Here is a 24316-nt window from a genome sequence, read left to right as displayed (position 1 = left end):
GAGGGCCGGCGGCCAATGGGCGACGGCGAGGGGCGGGGCGCGGGTGTGCCCGCGGCCTCCGGGACCCGCAATGTCGTGGCCCTCGGGCAGGAGCCGCCGCGTGATTCATGTTCGTGCGTTATTTGTACAGTGCACAGAGGGACCCGTATGCCATCCGGGCTGTTGTCATGATCCATGAGGAGCTTCCTGTATCTTGGGTCATGCCCCAGCACTGACTGGGCATTCCCAAGCTCTTTATCCCCTGAGTCAAGAGCGATGTGCAGCTCTGTAGGGGATGGAGATGGATCACCTCAATGTTGTGTTTGTCTGGCCTCTTTTAGGCTGCACATCGTGCCACTTCGCCATTACTTGCTCCTAATGTGATGGGTCTGTCAGGTGTTCTGATTTTTCTGGAGGATGATGCAGAGCTCCGAGGCTGCCCTGACAGGTTGTCCACGGGCGATTGGTGGAGCAGGGCAATATGCCTGGTGCTTGTAGCCGAGGGCAAAGCCTCTGACGCCTTCTCATTCTGGGGAGTTTCTCGTGCTCACCTGTACCTGTGGTATTGCCTGGCCAGGGGCTGACAGGGTGTGTTCTCATGTGCTTCCAACATATTATGAAAAGGTTCTTTCCCTAGAGGGTTGGTGGGGCACTGAACAGGCTCCCGAGGGAAAGATCACAGCCCCGAGGCTGCCAGAGCTGCAGGAGGATTTAGACAATGCTCCCAAGGAGGCACAGGGTGCGATTGTTGGGGTGTCTGTACAGGGCTGGGTATCGGACGTGATGATCGCTGTGGGCCCTTTCCAGCTCAGGATGTTTTGTGGTTCTGTGCCCCCAGCGTGCAGCGCAGTTCTTTGGCAGGAAAGGCCGACACCGGCCCCCAGCCTTTCCTTCGGGACCCAGCGCTTTTGGTACCTGGGAGTGTTTAGCCCAAAAAAAGCCCTGGAAAGGTTGGGGCTCTTCCCGCCTCCGTCCGTGCCGGGGCGGCGCCGCTGCCCAGATCCGTGCTCGGTGCGGGGCCATGCCGTGTCTCCGGGCCGTGCCGGGCCGTGCCGGGTCCTGGGCCATGCCGGGCCGTGGGGGGCCGTGCCGGGTCTCCGAGGCGTGCCGGGCCCCGGGCCGTGCGGGGCCGTGCCGTGTCCCCGGGCCGTGCGGGGCCGTGCCGGGCCCCGGGCCGTGCGGGGCCGTGCCGTGTCCCCGGGCCGTGCGGGGCCGTGCCGTGTCCCCGGGCCGTGCGGGGCCGTGCCGGGCCCCGGGCCGTGCGGGGCCGTGCCGTGTCCCCGGGCCGTGCGGGGCCGTGCCGTGTCCCCGGGCCGTGCCGGGCCGTGCGGGGCCGTGCCGTGTCCCCGGGCCGTGCCGGGCCGTGAGGCGGCCGGGCCCGGGGCGGGCGGGCACACGGCTCCGCCCCGGGGCGGTGCAGCGCAGGCCCCGGCCCGGCTCCATAAGGCCGCGGGGCCGCCGGCCGGACCCAGCGCCCCACGGAAGGGGCGATGGGGCCAGCGAGTGTCATGGCCCGGGCCTGGAGCTGCCTCTGTCGCCTCCTCCTCGTCCTCATCTTCCTCCTGCCGCCGCCGGCCGCGCCCGGGCAGCCCGCGGGTGAGTGCGCGGGGCCCGGCCGGGCCTGCCGCCCCCGGGCCCCGATTCCCTTTCCCGGACAGCGCCGTTCCCCCTTCCCCGTCCCCTCCGGAGGGCCGGGTCCCCCCGGTCACCCCTCCCCGGGGCCATCTGGGGAGGCTCTGGCAGCCGCTCCCCGTGCGCTGGAGGGGCGGCCGGTGGGGCAGAGACCCCCCCGTGGCTTGGCCGGGCCGGGGCTCCTGCCGCTGTCCCCGCGGTGTCCCCGGGGGTCGCCGGTGCCGGCAGGAGGGTCTGTGGGTGGCGGCCTCACCTGTGCCCTCCCCGGCATCGTCAGTGCCGGCGTGCTGCGCTCGGGGATGCTGCGGGGGTCCCTTGTCCGGACCGTGGCACTGCAAACCGGGAGCTGATCCCGGCGGCGACCGCGGGTCCCCGCCCTGCGACCCCCGCCCTGTCCCACCTGCCCCGGCCCGCAGGTGTCCCGCCCGCTCCGCCCCCGTCCCGTGCCCGGTAGGCCGGGCGCTCTCCGGGAGCTGTGCCCGGCTCCGCGGGGGCAGGAGGCAAAGCCCCGCTCGGTGCAGGCGGCCGTGGCCGTCAGGAGCTCGGGCGTGGGGCAGACGCGCGCACGATGCTGTCCCCAGGGAGGCAGGGCAGGACTCAGTGCCATCCATCGTTCTCTGTGGTTTTTAGGGGGCTGGTCCCGTGCCCACCACAGGGACTGTTCATGAGTTGAGGTGGTTCTGTTTGTGGGCTCCTGTGGTGCCGATTCAAGGCTGTACATTCATGACAGGCAGAAGCGTCTCCTCTGTTATTGTTTCTCGCTCCTAAAGGGACACGTGCGCTGTGTAAAACTTTTGTGTTTGTCATTAATGCAGTGTTTTTACAGTCAGGTCTTCCCGGCTGGGGAATATACAGCTTGATAGTGGTGCCTCGTGCTGGGGACCGTGCTCTGTGCTGTGGTGTGGCAGCACGTTGGGAGCTGGAGGCCGAGGAGTGATGTCTGAAATTACCCATCTCTGAGATGTCAGGTGCTTGTGCTTTCAGTGGGGTGGTTGGTGTTTTGAGGAGTCAGATTTCAGTTCCTGCCTGGAGGAAAGAAACACTGGTGCCAGTTCCTGATGGTGGCTGGTAATGCTCCTCTCTGCCTTTGGACCTCTCTGTCCCAGCTGTTAATGCCAAACCTGCCATGGAATATAATGAACCTCCCTTGCCTGAGGTATGAGCGTGAAGGAGAGGGTAGAAACCTCCAACTTTTGGGTTATAATGTAAGTGCTTTTGACACACATAGGGGTGTAAGGCAGAAGTGGAGTGTTACCAGAAACTATTATTTGAAAATTCCTGAATGACCATAATCACATAGTGATGTGTAGCCTTAAGAGATTTGTGTGTGTGGCTTTTCCTCCCCTGTTTGTGTCCATAGGAGCCTTCAAGACTTGACTGTATGAATTCAAAACAAATCAAATCACAGACAGAGACTGTTTTGTGCTGCTCCATCACTTTCTTGATACTTGGTGTCATACACACACCAGGATGTTCCAGCCAGGCTTGGCCACAATTCTTGAAGTGTCTAAATGCTTTGGTTTAAATTTCTGGGGAGGTGGGGTGTTTGGTTAAGATAATTCTTTTGTTCGGATCACAGAAAACACAGCACTGCCTCACCCATATTGCAACAAATCTGGGACAATCACTCAGCAAAGAGCGGGTTTGTGGTTATTTCTTCCATGTGAAAAGGAAACAGAGGAAGGACATTTCAGTGTAGCTAACATTGCCTCTTGTAGTGCCTTGCTTTTGGAAGAAGGAAGTTTGAACCACGACTTTAGAGTTTCTGCATGTCTTGATCATTATTACTTCTCAAGCTAAAAAAAAAAAAAAAAAAAAAAAGGTAAGAATGTGCATTTCAGAGTTCCCTGTGGTGGCCAAATGTAAAGGCAGCGATGCCTGCAAAGAGAAGGTTCCCACGGACCCAGCTGGGAAAGCAGAGCCGACACTCACAGCTGGTGAGATGGGAGGAAGTGAGTGGGCTCAGCATGCTCATCTCCTGTCCTGGGCACGCTGTCACGGGTGGAGGGCAGGGACTCCGGGGCCAGTGGCCCACAGGAGGGTTCATCCTGCTGCGGAGGGTGGCAAAGCTTTACCCTGCTCCTCCTCCCTGTGAGAAGGGGCCCAGGTGCAGAGCGTGTTGTGACAGTCCCAGTGCACACGTGTGACAGTCCTTTCTGTGGAACAAGGGGAGCTGTTGTCTTGCAGACAAATTAGGCTTTAGGAAGGGCAGAAGGAATGGGGAGAGTCTAGACAGGAAACACTTACAGCATAGGTCTGGATTTCAGCAAGGGGTGTAAGAATTTTCTAGGGAATATTTCTGTGGAAGAGCTCCGTAACCTGATCAACGTCCAACATCCCCAGTGAAATACCAGAAGAAACTTCATGAACTGCTTTGGCTAGGTTTAAAGTTACACAAATATTCCAGGTGAGCAATACATGCAGATGAATTTGCTTCTCTTGCCATGATAGTTGGTCATCTCTTCCTGCCTTCTAAAAGGCACCGGCGCAGCAGGAATCCCAGGTCTGAAGACTGAGAGCAGGGCAGGGAGAGGTGGAAAGAAAAGTCCCAAGGAGTGGTGCCTGTAAGAAGAACAGCTGGCCAGATGTTTCCAGGTGTTTTGGAGATGAAGCGCCACTGAGGCACTCTTCAGTCTTTGAGGTATGGGAGGAGCTGGAACTGCTGGCTCCACAGAAAACATTCCTACGTTTAGAAGAACACTTGTTATCTTTGTGTTTTATATAAACCTCTAAACATTTTTAAGTGGACTTGGATAATATTTACGTAGCGAAAGTGAAGGAGGTTTTTGCTTGCAGTAGTCCAAAGAGTGAATCGTACTTCAACTGTGACCTTAACGCAAAGGTCAAGTGCACCAAAAATTGCTTTTCCTGGTGTGTCACTGCCTGGAGAAATCCACCAGCAGTGGTTCTGTTGTTTTGAAGGACATGTGTAAGTAAGCCAGGTCATGGAAGTTTCTCCTCAGACACTGCTTGGCAAACTCCTGTATGATTCTGAAAATAGGATGTGGAGAATGCAGACCGAGCTGGCAGCTGGCACCTCCCAGTCAGATGGGATTCAGGCTCCACAGAGACTGGGATAGCAATCCCAGTGATCTGAGCACGAGAGAGTATCTGTCAGAAATAAGTGGCTTTGAAAGGATGGTACAGAGTGTTCTGCTGAGGTGGAAATAATTGTACAGGTATGAGAGGGTGAAAAATGGGGAGCAGGAGCATGTTGGCAGGAAAGGAAGTGAGTGTCGGCGGAGGTTAGATGACAAGTGTATCAGACATGTGCCGTCTGTTCTGAATGATCTGTTTTGCTGATCTGTGGAGATCCACAAACACACACGGCATGTACGTGTGCCTTGGTCTGTGTGAGGCCTCACTGGGCTCCTGTGTCCTGTTGCAGTGATTTTTTGGGGTAGATGTATCTGACTGGAGAGTGGAGCCAGAACAGCCTGACGTGAGCAGGCAGAGGTGTACGGAGATACTGAAGTTTGATGCTCCTTATTTGCAGGGAAGGAGAGGCAAGTGTGACAGCACACTGGAAATCTAAAGATCTGGAGCTAGGGAGAAGGGGGTGAATGGTTCCCCCTCTGGGGGTCAGAGGTGCAGCCTGAAGCACAGAGAGCGGATCCACTGAGGATTTGGGATGCTCAGTGGAGGTGCCCCGTGTGGAACTGCCCGGCCCTGGTGGGCTGCATGGCTGTGTAATGCTTTTGGCACTTCTGGTGAGCAATCCCCTGCCAAAGTGTGGGATGACTCGTGCAGCTGACCTCAGCTATTAACTGTAATCAATTGATGATAACCACAGTTAACTTAATGAGTTTTGGTATTTGCTGCTGGCCTGCTCACATGCTGATGAGCATGTTTTTATGAAATTAGCTTGTTCTGTGGTGTAACAGGCCACGGTCTGAACTTTCCTCTTTTTAATCTTTTTTTTCTTCCTTTTAAGGGTGTATCTTTGACCTTCCGTTGCTGGGCTCGGGAAGGAGTCACGGCTCAGGAAGGATGATAATTGAGGGGAAGTGTGAGTGTAGGTGGATGTAGCTGTGTGCTGGTTCTGTAACTGAGCCAGTGACCCATGGCTCAGTTTGGGAGATGCAGTTTGGCCTTTGCTGAGCTCAGATCTTCCCTGTCAGGCATCCCCAGAACCCTCACCTGGACACCCCAGAGCTTCCCCCAGTGTCTGGAGCCCGTTAGGGCTGGGATGTGTCCCGGTGCTTCTCAAGCTCCCACATGCCACGGAGCATGCGTGGAATTCCTCTGGTTGGATTTGGGCTGGGGAGGGGAAGATGATTCACCTCTTCCTGGTTGTCTCCAATGCTTGGTAATTAATGGCAGCCTTTAATGAGAAGAGATAAATATGGTCACGGATATGCAGTTGTGTTTTTGTGATCAGTAACAAATCCCAGCCCGGAAATGGGTCATCAGCAAGTCACGTTCTCAGCAGTGACGTGGTACAGCTCCAGCAGCTGCCAGTGCAGAAAGCACCTGAGGATCGGGAGTCCTGTGACTTGCTGAAAAGTTTATTCCAAACTGTACCTGGCCTTTGGCGGAGGAAAATGTGGGAGCAGGGTTGTCTTTCTGCTCGGCTGCACTCGTCCCTTGGGTTGGAGTTTGCTGAACTGCTCTGTGCCCTCCTTGAGGGTTGCTGGTGATGTGTGAAATTCTGCACAGGGCACTTGGCGTGGAAACAGGTTCTCTGGGAAGTGAGGGGCAGTGCCAGGGAGACACTGCTGGAGACTCCCACCCCCATCACCTCAAACTGGGGTGGTGAAGGACGGGAAGGAGGGCAGAAAGTGGGGAGAGAACTGTCAGAGCATTCAGAGACTTGAAAATTGGCCTCTTTTAGCGCTGTTGCTCTGAGAGGATCTTCTTGGACTGTTACTCTTCCCAGAAATCCCTCCCAGTTCTGCTTCATGTGATGATTCACTTACTTGTTTTCTGCTTCCAAGCTGCTCTTGGGCAAACGTGTCGTATTGCAAGCACTGCCAAGGTCGGCTGTGTCCTGCTGTTTGTGTGACCTGTGCCTCGAGAGCCTCCAGAGCCCGGCCCAAGTGTCCCGTCCCACTGCTGTGGAGGTGAATGGCACTGGGGAAGGAGCGATTGCAGAGCAGCGACCTGCAGGCCCTCGGGGCTGGGTACGGGTGTGTGTTTGGACATGACAAATGTAGAGAAGTGATTGCTGCAGTCTGGGCTTTTGGTGCTTCATTCCAGGGAAGGAAACAGCCCTTCCCTCCCTTGTTTTCGGGCCAGGGAGGTATTGACACTGTGTTCTGTAGCCCGTGAATGTAAGGGGCTGTTTTCAGGAATTTTATCTCTGCTTTTTTTAATACCTTTTGTCTACAGACACTGTGCTAATGAAAGTCCTGCTGCAGTGTGTGCCCTGAGTGATTTCCTGAGGAGCAGTGGGGCTGTGCCCGTGCTGGGTGACAGAAATGCTGTGTGGCAGACCAGGACAGCACAGAGACGTGTGCTGTGGAGGGAGGGAAGCTGGAAGGGATCTGCCGGCTTGTTCTTTGGGGACGGTGGTGGGAAGAGTGTGAAGGGGACTTGCTTTTCCCTTGGGACGCCTTTTTGGGTGCTGACCCAAGGTGATGATGTGTGTCAGCTTGCCAGGGATGGGAAGAAGAGGGCAGAGCATCTGAAGGAGCCTGAATGTCACTGCAGCCTGGTGCTTTTTGGGGAACCCCTGGCATTTAAAGCCTGTGTGGGGGCTCCTGCCCATTTTCCAAAGGATGGAGCTGGCCTCTCATGGAGGCTTTGAGCTCACAGTGCTGTCCTGCAGCTTAGAGAAGCCAAAGGCCCTTTGGAGATGGAGTGTCAGTTTTGGTGTGCTCAGAGGGGCTGGTTTTAACTGGATGCAGCATCTCAGTCCCACCTGAGATATTTGGAGGATCTTGGGCACCAAACACTCGCTTACCTGCCCCGGTGGTGGTGATGATTTCTGGAGACAGACAGTGAGGACAACTGTTCCCCTCCCCCTGCCTTTGTTGGGAAGCTCAGGCTCCTCTGATGAGCTCATTGATTCCTTTGCCATGAGCCAGGAAAACTCTTTCTCTGGATCCTGTCTGTGATCTGGGTTGGCCAACCTCCTGCTTCCTGGGTGAGGGCTCCGAGCCAGGCACCAGCAGATGCCACTGCTGATGGGAAAAGTAATTTGCATGCACAATTTATTGTTGTTTACATAGTTAATATAACAGTTGCTTGCAAAAACCGATAAAGGGAGCTTGGGCTGTGGACTTGTTTGGTTCAGGGGATCTGTCTGATGTTGCATATGCAAATAATATATAAAGGGATCTGCTTTGTTGCAGGGCTTTGTCTCTTCTCAGCTGTTTTGATGAGGCCCTTGAGAGCTCTCTAAGAGCATAGTGAATGGTAGCACCAGCCTCAGGTCAGGAGTTTGGCTGTGCTGTGCCGTGGGGAGGTGCAGGAGCCGCTGGAGCTCTTTGAGGGGGGCTGCAGGGGGCAGTTCTGCAGCTTTGCAGCACAGGACACTTGGTTTGACCCTGGGTATCCTCGAGTGAGCCCTTGCTGTGCTGACCTGCTTCAAACGCTGATTCCTGCTGATGAGGAGTGGTGGTGTATGGAATGGGTACTGGTCAGACAGTATGTGGGATGTGAAGAATTCAATTTGAAACTTTCTGGAAAATTGGTGTTTTCCCTGGCCCCTTGCAAGGCAATCCAGGTGTGCCTTGCTCTGAGCTCTTCTGGGTGTGGGCTTCTCCTGAAGTAGTGTTTTCTTCCTTGTGCTTCATCCTCTTGATTGCTTTGTTCCTTTAGCCACTGTTTCTGTTCTTTCCAGGTTTCCAGGAGATTTCCCTGCTCACTTCCTACGAAGTTGTAACTCCACAGAGATTGGGAAGAGAACGACGAGAGGCTTTCAACAGCTCCTCGAAACAGGTACTGGGCAGTCTGAGACATTTCTTCAGTTTAGTGTCTACTTCCAAATAAAGTCCACCCCAGACTGACCTGAAATGCCCACGGGATGCTGCTGGGTTCGCCTGGCAGCAGGGAAATGCCTGTCCTTGCCGAGAGCATCACCTCTGGCACTGCTGGCAGCTCAGGTACAGAAGTACCTCCCTCCTCCAGAGGTCACCAGTTGCTGCAGTGGATTTTTGGTCTGGGTGCAAAACTTGAATTATATTCAGAAAAAAAACTGTGTTGTCTTTTTTTGGCTCTGACTTGGAACTTTACTGTGGACGTTTTAAAAGGAAAGAATAAGGAAACCACAGTTCTGTTTCAAAACCATTTCCTTCATGTGATTTTTCCTGTCACACAGGAAGGGATGCTGGGTTCTGGAGGCAGGGACAATTATAAAATTAATTTCAGGCTCATCCACCTTTTTGTTTTCAAAGAATGTTTTCTTCATTAACATGAGTAAAATGCACCTTTCTTTATATTCAGGACCAGGTGTCATATGCTGTTGAGATTGAGGGAAAGGAATACACGATTCATCTAGAAAAGAACAAGTAAGTGATGAATTTCTTTAAATTATTCAAACTGTTGTGTCCAGATGACAAGCTGGCAGGTAGCACACGAGTTTTGAATCCTGGGGTTCTCTATGGGAAGTGCAGTTACATCCCAACTCTGCAAAATGGGAAAAGATTGAGTTCTAGTGTCCTGGCCATCAGCCAGAGATGTTTTTCCATTCCTGCAGCCCTGGGGAACCCCCTTCAGAGCAGGAAGCTGCAGATTACTCCGAGGAGACCCAGGGAATCTGCAACTCTTTCTATTCACAGATAAAAATAAACAAGCTGAACTGTATTTCAAGTAAATATTTTCACATTTGTCTGGATCTTGTTTATTGTTTTAGTTTTGTGTTTTTTCCTGTCTCAGTAGCACCAGGACACTAATAAATGAGGAAACTGACTTTCTCCGCAAGGTCGGAGTACTGAGCCCTCCCTGACACACTCGCTGTCTGTCTGGAGTTCAGGGGCCACTTGCAGCACCAGCACATGGTCATTTACCAGGCACTGCTGCTCCAAACTGCCCTTGTGATAGAGACACAACTGTGCAAGCCCTTGGGGAGCTCCAGCTGCCACTTGCCAAGGCCCTGACCCTCAGAAATGTGGGAATTTAGCTGCACCACATCAATGGAATTACCAGGAGGGTGCAGCAGTCTTGGCCGTGGGAGAGTTTCCCAATGCACTTCCTCCTTAAACTGGAGAGGAGAAGGCAAATGCAGCAGACTGAGGGCTAGAATTTTATTTTTCCTGCTTGGAAACAAGCTTTTAGCACAATTTATTGGGTTTTGCTGCTTGTTCTACTCTCTGAGGTGAGGTGGTTTGTTTGATTTCATTAGCAGTTCTACCATTCTGGTCTTTTCAATTTTGCTGTGAAAATATACAATTTCTTTGTTAATTTTGGAGGGGTTTCATTTTTAATGTTTCCTTATTTAATTGCAATTTACCTCGTTGTCACACTTTTGATTGGGGCCATCTGCCTGCTCTGCTCCAATGTCACAGTCATTCCATGAAATTCCTCTTGTATTCCTTCTCCCCTTTCATTGCAGAGACCTGCTGCCCAAAGATTTCACAGTTTATACCTATGACAAAGAGGGAAAGTTGCAATTGGAATATCCAGATGTCCAGGTAGGATTTCCTTCTATTAATACCCTCACTGCAGGTGACTGGAACAGACCATCTGTGGGATGAGGGAGTCAGGATTACAACAAGATATTTGTATTTTCTGCTGGGCCACCTTCAGTACCCCCTGCCCTGTTCCTGGAGAGAATCCTTAATTTTGGACAAGGATCTAAGCAGTAAATAACTTGTGTTTTCTGCCGTGGAGCTGGGTGCGGTCTCGTTAAAAGCTGCTCCTCTCTCCAAGGCCGTGCTGCTCTCAGCTGCTGACAGACTGACTGTCCTGTCTCACAGCCCAGTGCAGGGCTGGGGTCACTTCTGGCCTCTGCCTGCCTTCCCCCAGGGCCTGGAGCCTGCAGGGCAGCGCTGGGGGCTGAACAGGCAGCTTTGCTTTTGCCTTTGCACACAGTGAGCTTCCAGATGGGTGCCCGAGCCCCAGGGCGCTGTCAGCCACTGGCCCATCCATTCAGCAGGGCTGGCTGCAGGAACCAGCAACCTCTGTGGGTGGGCAGGTGCTCTGATAGCCCTGACATGTGGGAGCTGCTGGGAGGGATGATGGGGTCAAGTCTGAAGGACCTTTGGCAGGGATGTGGTCTGTGCAGTGTGGAGTTATTCCATGGAGAGCATGTTTGCGGCCCTCGTTCTGTACAAGCAGGCTGCCTGATGGGTTGCCTTTGGAAATGCAGGATTAAAAGCAGGTTGTGTGATACAAAATGATGAGAGCTTTCCTAATGGCTTCACTCTTAAGGATCAGTGGTGTTCCTTTGAAAGGGAAGTGTTAGTCATACATGATTCATAGGATCTTGTTCTTGAAAATAGAGCACCTGAGTCAAATGACTGTTTGCTTCCTAGTTAAAAGGGCTTGGTTAGAGGAAAAGTGCTTTTTCAGCATTAGGTCACAGAAGTCACACTGGCCCTGAACAATCAGCACAAGCCCTCGGTGCTTTCTGCACTCCTTGCTGAGCAACAGGTGACAGAATCTGTATTGTAGACCCCTGTATCAATGTCTGAAATGCCCTTGTCAGAGAAAATGGACTGTATTTGCCCCCTGCTGCCCCTGGTCTAGTTTCCAAGACTTGTGTGTCCAGAGTAGACAGGGGAAGTGTCCCATCTGTCAGGGCTGCACTGGGCAGCCAGAAAGCTCTGTTTGGACAGCAGGTGTTGTCCCTCCTCCGGCCACACAGAAGTGACAGACAGGCCAGAACTTTCTGCCAGCGGACTGGAGAGTAACTTGGCCCAAATCTGGAGGGAGGGGCTGGCCTCCAAATATTTGCAGCAGGGTGGAGGACAGAACAATTTAACTTAATACGTTTTGTGTTCTTGAGTTGTAATCACTGCTGGTCAGTGGCAGATCAGGGATTGCCCCACGTGTGCAGGGCACATGAGACGTGTGTAATGCACTCTTCTTTTTCTCTCCAGGATCACTGCCATTACCAGGGATTCGTGGAGGGGACCCTGGATTCCCTTGTGGCTGTCAGCACTTGCTCAGGGCTCAGGTAGCACAGCTCATCCTTTGTGTCCTGGCTGTCCCACTGTGGCTGCTGAACCCAAAACCCAGTTCTGCTGCTTTTAACTGGCCCCAGCCAGCCAGGGAGTCACTGGCTGCACTGAGCTGCCTTACTGCTGTTGTCCTGTGGCATCTTGTGTTCAAGGAGTTCACAGATATTTGAAGTTATTAATGCAGTTTGTTACCAGGGTGCTGTCAGTTGGTTTTGATGCATATTTGGCTTATTTTTTTACTTGCACAGATAGTCATGACAGCTGTACCTATTGCAGAAATGGAATGGTGAACACTGGTCTCCAAATTCCACAAAATTGGCCCTAAACCTTATGCACCCCAGATTTGATGGAATTGTTTTCTACTTGGACTAATTGCCATATATTCTGTGCCACTGATTTTTTTGCAGGGCCGTGCCAGGCACCAGAGTGGCACTAGTGTATTTGAACTGAAGCATTTCTGCTTAAGAGCTGTGATGTAATTCCTGGAGCGCTGCAGAGCCTTACAGGGGTGTTTAATTTACTGCATTTGTAAGGCCCTGCTCCATGAGGGGCTGCTGCCAGGCCTGAAGTGAAGTGTGCTGGGGTATAGGCAGGATTTGGTTATCCAAGAATAACTGTTCCTTTGTTCAGCTGTAAAAATTCTGGGTAACTGTCCTCTGTGCTCAGTGCCAGATTTCTCACACACTGCCGTATTTTAGGGGTTTGGTGACAATGGGGAATGTCACCTATGGGATTGAGCCCATGGATCCCTCTTCTGGCTCTAAACACATTTTATATCGACTGGATAATGTGAAGAAAGAGCCCACAACGTGTGGAGTTGCCACTGAAGGCCAGGAAAAGGAACCTGCAGAGGGAAATGTCCACCCCAGTATGACCCAGCTGCTGCGGGTAAGTCCTCCCCAGTCCCACATAAGGGCTTTTGTGAGTTCATTTAAGAGTACGGAAGCAGCTTATCAGATTTCCTGGGACTTAGCACATACCTAAAGGTTTATGATTTGGGGGTTTCTGCACTACTGTACAACTGTTCCTTCCCCAAAGCAGCCACAGTCTCCTCCTGCTTCTGCACATGGCAGTGAGGGTGGGGCAGCTGATTAGAATATTCCTGGGCTTTTTGGGGGGACTTTTAAGGGCAGGAACGTGGCCCTCGTGGAGAGGCTTGTTGACAAAGTGCTGTATCAGGAGCCAGGAGAATATTGTCACGTTTATTCCATCCTCCTCACCATCACAGCAGCAGTTTGGTGTGAAGTCCCCCTTGTCCTTCAAGGACTGTCTGTACAGGAACAAGATTGAAATGAAAGCAGAAGAACGAAGAATGTTGTGTTGCACTTCAAGATCATTGGCATTTTCTTGTAGAATCTTTCTGCCCCTTTACGAAAGTGCGTGCTGACTTTCCAAAGCAACCTGTGCAGATGTCCCTTGCTTTTGAAACAAGGGAAGTCTTTGTGCAGCTGAGTTTTACTGTAAAACGCAGAGACTGTCATCGCATTGGATTACACTGCTTGGGTTTGGCACCGTGTGCTTTGGGTGTGTCTCAAACCACTGGTGGTATCAAGTGAAATATGACAATGTCATGAGGGGTTTTTTTTGTTTACACTTGAATTAATAAATCTGAAGTTGTCTGAAACATTTTTTTCCCCCAGAGAAAGAGGGCGGTCCTGCACCAGACAAGATACGTGGAGCTGTTCATAGTTGTGGATAAAGAAAAGGTGGGAATTCTGTGTGGCTTTCCTTTTTCTTTCTCCTCAGGAGGCGGCCTGGAAAGCCCTCAGGCTTCGTTACTCCCAAATGGATTGTTAAAAACCACTTGACAATTTAGCTAAGCTGTGCAAATATGCTACCCTAGAAGTGGATAACTGTGTGCAGTGCAATCCTCCTCAGAAAAGGAGTCAGCCATCAGTCAGGGAGAGGTTCTGTTAGCAAGGAATCTCATAGAGTGAGGAAAGCACATGGTAAAAACTGCCTTTGCTGTTGTCTTTGGAATATTGAGCTGCTGAGCAGTAACAGTGAAGATCTTGGTGTCTTGGTTGGCATCTTCTTGGAGATTTGGAGCCAGGCAAAAGTGTTCTGTTCCTTTTCCTAACTGTTGTCTCTGTCTCTTCTCTTCATGAGGCTAAGTTTCTTTGTCTTGCAGTTTGAAGATTTTGGGAAGAGTGAAACAGAAGTAAGAGAACACATGGTGCAGCTGGCAAACTTCCTTGACAGTGTGAGTAGGAGGGATGCTGTGTGCTGCAGTCCTGCTGCCTTTTGTAAATGTCCACCTTGGACTCTGTTCTGGTACCACTTTGGGGAATGCATCCCCATGGAAGCTTTTCCATCTCTAAATTCATCTGTACTTACCTACCTTGAGAATTTGTTTAGGAAACTTTTCCAATCTGTCTTACATCCAGTGAATGACAGGACAGATTGTTGCAATTATTGCAATTCTTGTGTCTGTGTAAAAGTTAGAGAAAAAAACATGTCTATAACTCCACTACTTCACATGATATTTGTCAGAATTGAGACTTCTTATTTCTGTTTGGGTATTGTCCTACAATGTAGCCAGCGTGGCATTTAAGCATTGATCCTGTAGCTAATGAAGGTCTAAATCAAGGGAAGATGCATTCTAGTGGTTCCAGTTGTGTACTAGATGTGAAAAAAAAAATCAAACCCACACAGAAAAGATGGATACTTGCAATAAGGTCTATAACAGCAGGCCTTGTTTTTGTCTGAAGACATTAGTAAATATTTCTCCTCCCTTTTCTCCCCAGATGTACGTTATGTTGAACATCCGCATCGTGCTGGTTGGTCTGGAGATCTGGAAGCACGAAAACATCATCAGCACAGATGGGGGGGCTGGGGACGTGCTGGCCAACTTCGTGCAGTGGCGAGAGAAGAACCTCGTCCTGCGGCGCAGACACGACAGCGCCCAGTTTGTGCTGTGAGTACCACCTCCTTCTCTGGCCCCAGGAGGTTCATCCTGCTCCTGCCTGCTCAGCCCAGCTTAGTGCCCGTGCTCTCTGTGCAGAGGGATGATGGGGAAGAGGCTGACTTTCTCTGTAAACACTTGTCCTTAATGAACAGAGAGAAGGAATCCTGAGCACACAGCAGAAGCTCAGCTGGGGCCGTTTGTGCTTGCAGTCAGTAGCAGTGCTCCTGTGTCAGCCTTGGAAAGCTGGAGCAGCAGGATTCCTGCCCCACAGGCAGGAGTGGTGTGCTGATACGGACTCTGTGTGTGTCTGTACAGACAGATGACGGCCTTTCCTTTCTCTTCATGACTGTAGGAAGAAGGGTTTTGGTGGCACAGCTGGAATGGCCTACGTGGGAACAGTGTGCTCCAAGAGCCATGCAGGAGGCATTAACGTGGTGAGATTTCTTCAGTGGTCTCTGAATGTGATTGAGATCAGAGTTTGCACTCTGAAAGTCTTCCTGGAAGCACAGAGTCTTCCATAACAAAGCTGGAGTGGCTTAGTAGGGCTGTTATATTGTCCCCAACAATTTCTGATACTTCTGGGATATCTGGATCACAACTTCTCTGTAGTCTTCTGCTCAGCTTCTCCTCTGCTCAGTGCAGTACTCATGCAGAAGGATTTCTCAGAGAGGGTTTGTCTGTGTCATTTTAAGCATCTCTGCCTCAAAAGTATGTGGGAGCTATGGGTGTTCTCAGATCTGTCCTGTACTGTCTGACCTGCAGCTGTGACCTCCCTGGGCAGTGCTGGTTCACTGCATGTTTTGCATGGAACTGCAGAGCCTTAATGAACCAAGCTGCTGGTCTCACATAACTGGCAATCCCAGAAATCTGCTTTCTTTGGACCAGTGACAGAAGTGCTGGAATTTGCACATTTCAGGAGAATTGGGCTGGTGTGGACAGTTCCAGATTTTGTGTTAATGTTGCAGCTGCTCTGGAAAGTGGAGGTTGTTGGGTAGTGTCCCAGAGAGGTTTCTCTGAGGGCTCTTATTGCTAAGCAAATTCCATGCACTTGGTTGGAAATCCAGCACTGCTGATCTGAGAATCCAAATAATGGAGAGACAAAATGGCAAAAGGGCCTCTTTAGCACAGAAGTAAACATTGACTTTGTCAGAATAAGCTCTCTGCTGACTGCCTTCTGTGTCACTCCTGTGCAGTTTGGAAGGATCAGTATCCAGATGTTTGCATCCATCATGGCTCACGAGCTCGGCCATAACCTGGGGATGAACCATGATGACGAACGAGTCTGTCACTGTGGGGCAAGCAGCTGCATCATGAGCTCTGGAGCATCGTAAGTAGCTGGCCAAGGGAAGGCAAAGCAGGGTCAAAATGCCCCATCCACGTCCTTTGTTTTTATGGATCGCTTTCACCTTCAAATTCCCCTTGCAAAGAGTCCTGTTGTGCTTGTAATGGGGAAAGCAAACGTCCCCCTTGGTCTGCAAGGGGATGCTGGCTTGGCTTAGTGTAAAGCTCAGCTCACTTTCTCCACTGCAGGGGATCAAGGAACTTCAGCAGTTGCAGTGCAGAAGACTTTGAGAAGCTGACACTCAACAAAGGTGGGAGCTGCCTGCTCAACGTTCCGAGGCCTGATGAGACCTACAGCGTCCCGTACTGCGGGAACAAGCTGGTGGATGCTGGGGAGGAGTGTGACTGTGGCTCACCAAAGGTTTGCAGCTGTGTGTTTTCCCCGTGGTGCCAGGGCAGTCTTGTGCCCCTTGCTCAGAGGGGACTGTTTGTGACAGAGGGGAAGATTTTGTGACACTGACAGCCTTTGTGTCCTCAGGAATGTGAAAGCGATCCGTGCTGCGAGCCGGGAACTTGCAGGCTCCGATCCGGTGCTGAGTGTGCTTATGGTGACTGCTGCAAAAACTGCCAGGTAGGAGACTCTGGTGTTGTTAGGAAGTTGACAAAAGGAGAGCATTGGCTTAGTCAGTGCATCTGTGAGAGGGAGTTGTCCACGGCCCCGCGAGGGCTTCAGATCAGTGCCTTGTTGGGGGCATTTCGTGGGTCAGGTGCAGTGCCAGGCCCTGCTGTGAGGTTCCTGTCTCCTGATGCAGTTTTCCCTCCCCTCTGTCTCCTCAGCTCCTTCCTGGGGGCACCGAGTGTCGGGCAAGCACCAACGAGTGTGACCTCCCGGAGTACTGCAACGGCAGCTCCCAGTTCTGCCAGGCAGACTTCACGGTGCAGAACGGGCACCCCTGCCACAACCAGGAGGCCTACTGCTACAACGGCGTGTGCCAGTACTACGATGCACAGTGCCAGGACATCTTTGGCCCCAGTAAGGGAGAGCACAGTCTTACAATCTGTCTAAGAGATGTAATGAAAGAATACACTAAGGTTGTTTAAAATACATTTATTTGCTTTCCTGTAACAAAGACCAGCTGGCTTTGGCGGAGGGTGTGAAGCAGTGGTGGGAATGGCGTGGCATAATGGTCGTGCCTTCTTCCTGTGTTACGCTTAGTTCTGTGCTGGGGATTCAAGCAGTAATTTTGTTGCACTTATCATTTCTGGTATGGTGGGATTTCTGCTCTATAGGGCTGTAAAGAAATGTCAAATGCTAGAATTGACTCGGGTTAAGTAACTGTTTTTCTCCGTTTTTAAACTTGGAACCTTGTAATTCTGACATTGTAACCTCTTTAGTGTTTTGATCACGTTCCTAACCTCTTTGCTGCATGGCCGATACCGGGTGCAGCAGGGTAGTTGTTCTGGGTGCAGGAGGTCCTGTGTGGGATGTTTCTGTGCCTGGGTAACGTGGCTCCTCTCTCTGGGGCTGGGCTGTTGTTTGCAGAAGCCAAAGCAGCCCCCAACATTTGCTTTACTGAAGTGAATTCCAAGGGAGACAGATTTGGCAACTGTGGTTTCCATGGCCATGACTACAAGAAATGTTCCAGCTGGTGAGTTGAGCCCAGTGCATTGGGAAGTTCTGAAATACATGGCTGGGAATCTGTATTTGGGTGCTGTAGTGTCAGTTTGGGATGTTGTAGTGGGTGCACAGGGCAGGGATGCAGGGCTGTGGTGAGGAGAGCTGTTCCACATCTCTTGTCAAACATTGTGCTTTTCCTGAGTGTTCACATATGGCAAGATGAGAAGCAAATCATCATGTTTTCCTTAATGTAGAGATTCCAACAGCTTACAGAAAGAAGGGATGCGCTACTCTTGCAGCACTGGAATGAAGCCCAGTTCGGTTTTATTTGTCAAGTTGCCTCAATTTTGTTTTCAAGTAGCATCTTCCAGTGGAAAGGAAAGATCGTATCAAACACATGGTTCTCAGAATAAATCCAAGTGTCACTACAGCGTTCCTGTGTTGCTGTTGTAGGAATGCCATGTGTGGGAAGCTGCAGTGTGAAAATGTGAAAGCCATGCCTGTGTTTGGAATCAAGCCTGCTATTATCCAAACCCCCATCAGAGGCATGCAGTCCTCGTGCTGGGGGGTGGATTTCCAGCTGGGCTCTGATGTCCCCGACCCAGGAATGGTCAATGAAGGCACCAAGTGTGGTAATGGAAAGGTAATTAAACATTTAAAATTTATATCCTAATGTAATAATTTGGGGTATTCATGGGAGTAAAATTTTCAGCTGCATTGTTTAATGAATAGCTGTGACCATTATTTTTTGATGGCTGTAGTTAATGTAAAACTAAACTAGTCCATTGATTCCCCCCACTGCCCAGTACTGCACTGCATGTGCATCAAACATTTAATGAGCCTTTCATTTGTAGGTGAAGCGAAAGAAATTGAGTTTGTTGAGAGCCAGAATCTTTGCTCTGTCAATGAGCAGGAAGAGCCAGGCCCACACAAATGCCTTGAAGACAACTTTCAATTAAAATCCAACTGAACTAAAGAGTGCAGAAGCTTAGCCCTAGCAGAGGAATGTGCATTCCACATGTCCTTACTGGGCACAATTTAATTGCTGTTCCTTTACATTCAGACTGGAGACAAAAGGCTCCAGTGCCAGCTCAGCCCCATGCTGAGAGGCCTTTTGTGGAACAGAGTTTCTGCAGAGTTTGGAATTATCAGTGAGAGTGTGTGAGGCTTTGTGGCTGTGGAGCCCCGAGCCAGGAGCAGGGATCTGGGCAGGCAAGGGGGCACTGAAATGCCATCATCCCTCATCTGTGTGCATATCTGTCCCCCAGATCTGCAGGCACTTCCAGTGTGTGAGTGCCTCCGTCCTGAACTACGACTGTGACGTGGAGAAGCAGTGCCACGGGCATGGGGTAAGCAGGGAAGAGAGGCAGCAAGTTCTAAAATGGTGCTTAGCAACTTTATTTTTCTGTTTCGTCAAACTGTAAAACTCTATGAAATGTCTGTAGGCAAGAGAACCTGTAGCAGTGTCATAAAAAATCTTTGACAAAACTCTCTGCCAGACAAGAATTCCCAATTCCAGTACTGCTAATGAAATTTGACTCTGCATCTCACAAAAAAAAAAAAAAAAAACAAACCCCAAGCAAAAGCCATGGTGTGTAAGCTTTTGGGATAGCTAATCCTTGGAAGCTCTTCCTGAACAGTGCTGTGTGTGCTCAGTCATGTGAAATCTTGGGATGCCTGGCAAAGGGCTGTTTGGAGTTGGCTAGGGAGTTCCTGGGTAAAATGCTCCAGGCTGAGCGATAGGAGGGGACAGAACAGGTCATGGCTGCTGCACGCAGATTTAAATGCACAGAAATGGAAGTTACCGAGTATTTGTCTTTTGGAATACAGGTGTGCAACAACAACAGGAACTGCCACTGTGAAGCAGGCTGGGCCCCCCCGTTCTGTGACTCCAAAGGCTACGGGGGCAGCGTGGACAGTGGCCCCCCGTACAATGGCAAGTGGGGCTGGGGCTGCCTGGGGCTGGGGCTGGGTGCTCAGAGCAGCCCACGTGCTGGTGAACCTTGGTGGAAGGCTCTGCGCTGGGTTTCGCTGGCAAAGAGTTCTGGCAGAGGTTTTCTGCTCGAGGTGTTGCCCTTCTCTCTCAGGATGCTGGGGTAGGGAGGGATCTGTAAGGATCTGGGCTGGTTTAATTCAGGTGATTTCTGCCGCCTTGGAACAAAGATCCTCTTGGATTTCTCTGTATCCAGGCTGGGAAGGGAAGCCCCAGTAAAGGGAAGCATGATTCCTGCACAGGAAAAAGCAAACTGAGCTGTGTCCATGTGGAGTATATAGAGATCAGATTGGTGTTGCTTCTGTGGGCTGCAAGAATGACCTTAAAGACTGTTTTTTATAAGCTGGTGTGGGTTTGGGAAAGCTAGGCACTGTGATTTAATAACGGGCTGGAGAAACATACTGGAGCTCAGGCAGATCCCTCAAATCATCAGACAGAAAAAGGGAAAGGCAGTTTTAGTACAGCCTGCAGGGGAGAAATTGCTGCCTATAAAAATGTCAAGATTAAGAACCCAAGTTCTTTGTCTACAGCAAATAGTGGCGGGAGAAGAGGTAGATTTAATATAAGACGAAAAGGCAGAAGCTCTGTTTTCCTCTCTTGTACAGTCTTTAGTAATGAACCATTACAGTCATGAAAAACAAGGACTGACCTCCTAATTTAATGTGCTACTGCAGCCCAGAGTATCAGCTCTAAAAGATAAACACAAAGGATCTATTTGGGCATATATCTGACTGGATTCTTTCGGGTCTTTTCTACGCAAAATGGAAAACAGTCACAGAACCATTCCTACCAAATACTCACTGCTATTCTGAGTCAGGGCGTGGTACCACCACGTGAGGCTTATTTCTCCTCCATGGTTTTGTCCTCAGACAAAGACACGTCGCTGCGCGATGGGCTGCTGGTCTTCTTCTTCCTGGTGCTCCCACTGCTCGTGGCTGCCGCTCTGGCCTTTGCCAAGAGGGACAGGCTGAAGAGAGGCTTCAGGAGGTGGATGTCCCGCTGCCATTCGTGAGTGCCTGCTCCTCCCTGCCTTCTCCTCTGCCCTTGAACAGGCCGTGCATGTTTGTTCACACGAGCCAGTGCCAAAGTGTGGAGGCATATCCCAGTCCCAGGAGGTCAGGTGAAGGCCCCTGCATCCAAAGGCACACATAGCTTGCCCCTGGCAATGACAGAAAAGATAAATTCATCCCAAATCAAGAGAGCAGAGAGTTTTCCCTTTACCGTTTTGTCTGTTCTTGTGCATTGGTGATAGGGATTTATATTTTTGGGTCCATCTTTTTATGACGGGGCAAAGGGAAGCTGCCTGAGTCTTGAACAGAAAAAGGGTTGTTGTTTATTAGATTTGTGGTAAATATGATCTTTCTCACACTTGATAGGTGCTAAGATAGTATAAATCAGCTGTCGGGTTCCCAGTGCCTGCACAGTCGCCGTGTCTGGGTTGTGTGCTCACAGTCCATATCCATTGGATTTCAGGTCACGTCAGTCACCTCCTCCTCGGCCAGACCTTGTACCCAGGGACCAGCAGAGAGGCTTCTCCCATGGCATGCCTTATGCTCCAAGAGCTGTACCCATGGTAGGAATCATCTACTTCCCCTTACTCTGTGTGTTGCTCTCAAGACATGAAGGCAGTTCCTATAATTTTTGCCCTAATAAAAGCTTTAAAGTCACTCCTTCCTTTCTGAAAATTATGTTCCCAGACTGCTGTTGCTTCTTCCTACCGAGTTTCTCATCTGAAGGAACAACTCTGACACTGCCAGGCTGGTTTGCAAGTGGTCTTGAACGTCCCTTATTTACTGACACAAACATTTTGAGTCCCTGTGTGCAATTCATGAACATTTTCTTTCTATTTTCTTTGTAGGATATGCATCCAAATACCTTTCCTGTCCCAGCTTACCCAGTTAGCCAGCACCCTCAGCAGGCTTTCCACCAGCCCTACTACTCCCCACCACAGTACCCGGTGCAGCAGCCACAGAGGGTGCCCAGCAGGTCAGTGGAGTCACTGCAGATGCCCATTGCCAGGGCACTGACGGGGTTTCTTGTGCTGGCCTTCACTCCTGAGAGCCCTGGGGTGTTCACCACGTGCTGTGTGCAGGCAGGGCTGACTTTTCACTGGGAGAGGTTTGTCCTTCAGCTCACCCTGAAAGGCAGAGCATTCATCCTGCGCTGTCACGGCTGTGGGTGATGGACGAGGCTCAGAGCGCTGCTGGGGGGGCAGATTAGCCCAGCAGGTGGATGAAAGGCCTGTTAAAACAGTCAGTTTAAAGGCAAATTACTCAAAAATCTGTCACTCTGCTGATTTGTGAATGTTATGGCCAAGTGCAAAACCATTTCTCTTAACTTTGAACAGAAAGTTTTCCTTTATTTTTCATCTTACTTTCTGCTTGTGCGTGTAAGATGCAATGCTGTGCTATGACACACACAGACCCAGGACGTGCCAGTTACTGAGTGGGAGCATCCTAATGCAGCTCATGTTGGTGGGGCACTTGGGCCAGGGGGGAGTTTTGGGAGAAAAGGTGAGCTTTAACAAATCCCAGAGGATTTCAGGCCGCTGAAGGCACGGTCGTGGCACGTTCAGAACGAGTCCTGGTGTGGGGGCTGAGGGTGGGAGCAGCGGTGTGGTGGCTGGGGAGGGCACGGTGGGACTGACTGCCCCTCCTCTGTCCCCTGCAGGCCCCCGCCCCCGCAGCAGAAGGTTGTACCTCAGGGGCCGCCGCCTCCGCAGCAGAAATGTTTACCTCAGGGACAGTTCTTCCCCTCCCGACCGGCTCCTCTGCCTCCCAAGTAGCTTTGGGCTTCCTCGGGCCGTCGTGCCAGTGACCTGTTGGCTGCCACAGCTGAAATTGCAGTTCTCCTTCTGGCGTCCCGTGGCGGCGCCGGCAGCCTCCCTGCTGCAGCCTGGGCCAGGGCAAAGCAGAGATCCAAACCAGGAATGTAGAACTGTACACTCAATAAATACCTCGACCAAAGCTCCAGGGACTGAGACACCCGGCCCGTCCCTTGCTCTGCCCAAGCTTTGCCGCTGCAGCCAGGCTGGAGCAGGAGTGCAGCAGCCTGCAGGGACACAGTCCTGAAATCCAGCACGTGGCTTTGGGCGTCCCCATTTCTGCCACGAGCCCTGGTAAGGAAATTGTCTGGTTTGTTGTTGTCTCTCTGACTGTGCAGTGAGGAGTTGGAGTGACCTGTCTGCAAAGCAAGGAGATCTGGTCAGTTAATTCACAGTTACTCTGGATGGACTGGAAAGTGTTTCCCATGTACACCTTGGGATAAATGGAATGAGGTCTCAGAGGACTTTTTCAGGAAGAGAGATATATTTTAAACATGTTTATGCATGTATACATGTTTATAGATGCATAATAATGCACTTAAATTCTTAACTCCATGCTGACTGACCCTAAGCTGTGCTATAGGAGCACTGAGTTTAATGCTTTTTAATTAGAGAGTGGCTAAATGAGACTCCTGTACTAATTCCCACTAATACATGGATGGGCCCTGAAGATAAAGGTACGAGAAGACATGGCCATATTCTGGTTTTAAAAAACGGGGTGCTGTTAGGTGTTAATTCAGGTCTAAAGACAGCAGCAGTCCCTGCAGGACTCTGGGAAGTGGAAAGTGTCTCTGCCTGGATCACCAGAGCTTCTCTGAGCAATTTAAATGGGAACCTGGTGACTGATGCACCCCTTCTTTTAATACCCAAACCATTGTAGTGTCAGTCAGGATGTTTCTGGGCTTCTATGTCATACCAGGCTGCCCTCTGCTCCTGCACCATGGGCTAGACTGGATTTTGGAACTCCTCCTGAGCAGAGGAGCTCAGCATCCACTGTGCTAGGAGAGGGAGCTGTAGATCCTGATCCCGTGGTGCCGTGGATAGAGGCTGGATGTCATGGTCACAAACAGAAATCTATTGCACAGCTTGCTGAAAGTGAGGTTCTATTGCACAAACTTGCTAAAAGTGAGAGAAGTGCTGAAGAGCGTGCTGGGCTGTTTCACTCTGTGCTCGCCACAGGCACAGCTCAATCTGTAAAATCCCCCTAATATTGCCAAAAAATAATCTTTTCCTCTGTATATACATACCCAAATATATATATAGTGTGTGCAGTAATAAAATACTTGAACTCCTGTGGTTTCCCATAAACTTAGACTAAGATTTATAATACTATTAAAATCTGTAAAATGTCACCTAGAATTTCACCAACTGTACTGGTGGGGGGGGTCTACTTTTCGTTCCAAGATAATCAGTTACTTCTTAATTGTGTTCCTGTGTCCCGCTCTGCCTGAGCGGGCTGTCTGTCTGTCCGTCCGTCACAGTGAGCTCTGCAGCTGGATGCAGCCCATCTCCAGCCCTGGTCAGAGGCTGGGGAAAGAGGAGGGGATCCAGGGAATGAAGTCAGCCAGAGAGATGTACTTAACTGTGTGTGACACGCTGTGTGTGTGAACTAAACTATGCTGAAAATGGTGCCTTTACTAGACAAAGAGTTTTTGTACTCCCAGCGTGCACGTTGGAGGGCAGGGACGTGTGGCTTTAGAAGCGATCCCATGGACAGGAAACAGCTCCAGTTTGTGGTGTTGAATACTGAAGATGACTACTGACTTTCTTTTGTAAAGTGTTGGGATACCTGTCCCCGGGCAGGCCTGGAGCTGGCGGGGCTGTGTCTGCAGCCACGGTCACCTCCGGGGCCGGCCCCGCGCTGTCTCTGGCCCAAGGGCTGTTCCCGACCCCTTTGTACAGACCCAACAAGCAATAAAGATGCCAGTTTTGTACAAATCTCCGCCTCAGCCTCTGCTTCGAGGGAGGGAGGGAGGGGCTGTGGCCTGTGGGGCTGTTACCTGTGGGGCAGTTA

The 24316-nt window shown here is 50.9% G+C and overlaps 1 protein-coding gene across 1 annotated transcript; it reads left to right on the top strand.

Moving 5' to 3' along the window:
• The first annotated feature begins 1419 nt into the window (after positions 1-1419).
• ADAM9 (ADAM metallopeptidase domain 9) lies at positions 1420-24240 on the top strand. Its single transcript, XM_066206249.1, has 22 exons — positions 1420-1575; positions 8399-8496; positions 9001-9065; positions 10109-10187; positions 11598-11674; positions 12377-12566; positions 13319-13384; positions 13810-13881; positions 14426-14595; positions 14939-15020; positions 15780-15913; positions 16117-16288; positions 16406-16498; positions 16705-16900; positions 17411-17516; positions 17939-18128; positions 18754-18834; positions 19316-19421; positions 20348-20486; positions 20952-21051; positions 21337-21464; positions 22149-24240. Exons 1-22 carry the CDS (start codon positions 1470-1472, stop codon positions 22261-22263), a joined length of 2565 nt encoding a protein of 854 aa, XP_066062346.1. The 5' UTR covers positions 1420-1469; the 3' UTR covers positions 22264-24240.
• The last annotated feature ends 76 nt before the right edge of the window (positions 24241-24316 follow it).

Source organism: Chamaea fasciata, unplaced genomic scaffold, assembly GCF_029207755.1.
Source record: "Chamaea fasciata isolate MVZ Bird 193981 ecotype frontalis unplaced genomic scaffold, bChaFas1.0.hap1 SCAF_30, whole genome shotgun sequence".
NCBI classification, from domain to species: Eukaryota; Metazoa; Chordata; class Aves; order Passeriformes; family Sylviidae; genus Chamaea; species Chamaea fasciata.
Note: the sequence above shows the minus strand (reverse complement) of the source record. Positions and strands in the feature narration are given on the sequence as shown.

Coding starts and splice junctions, on each gene's coding strand:
- ADAM9 (XM_066206249.1), top strand. CDS start 1,470: ATGGGGCCAGCGAGTGTCATGGCCCGGGCCTGGAGCTGCCTCTGTCGC. Junction 1,576..8,398: donor CGCGCCCGGGCAGCCCGCGG/GTGAGTGCGCGG, acceptor TGTTCTTTCCAG/GTTTCCAGGAGATTTCCCTG. Junction 15,021..15,779: donor ATGCAGGAGGCATTAACGTG/GTGAGATTTCTT, acceptor ACTCCTGTGCAG/TTTGGAAGGATCAGTATCCA.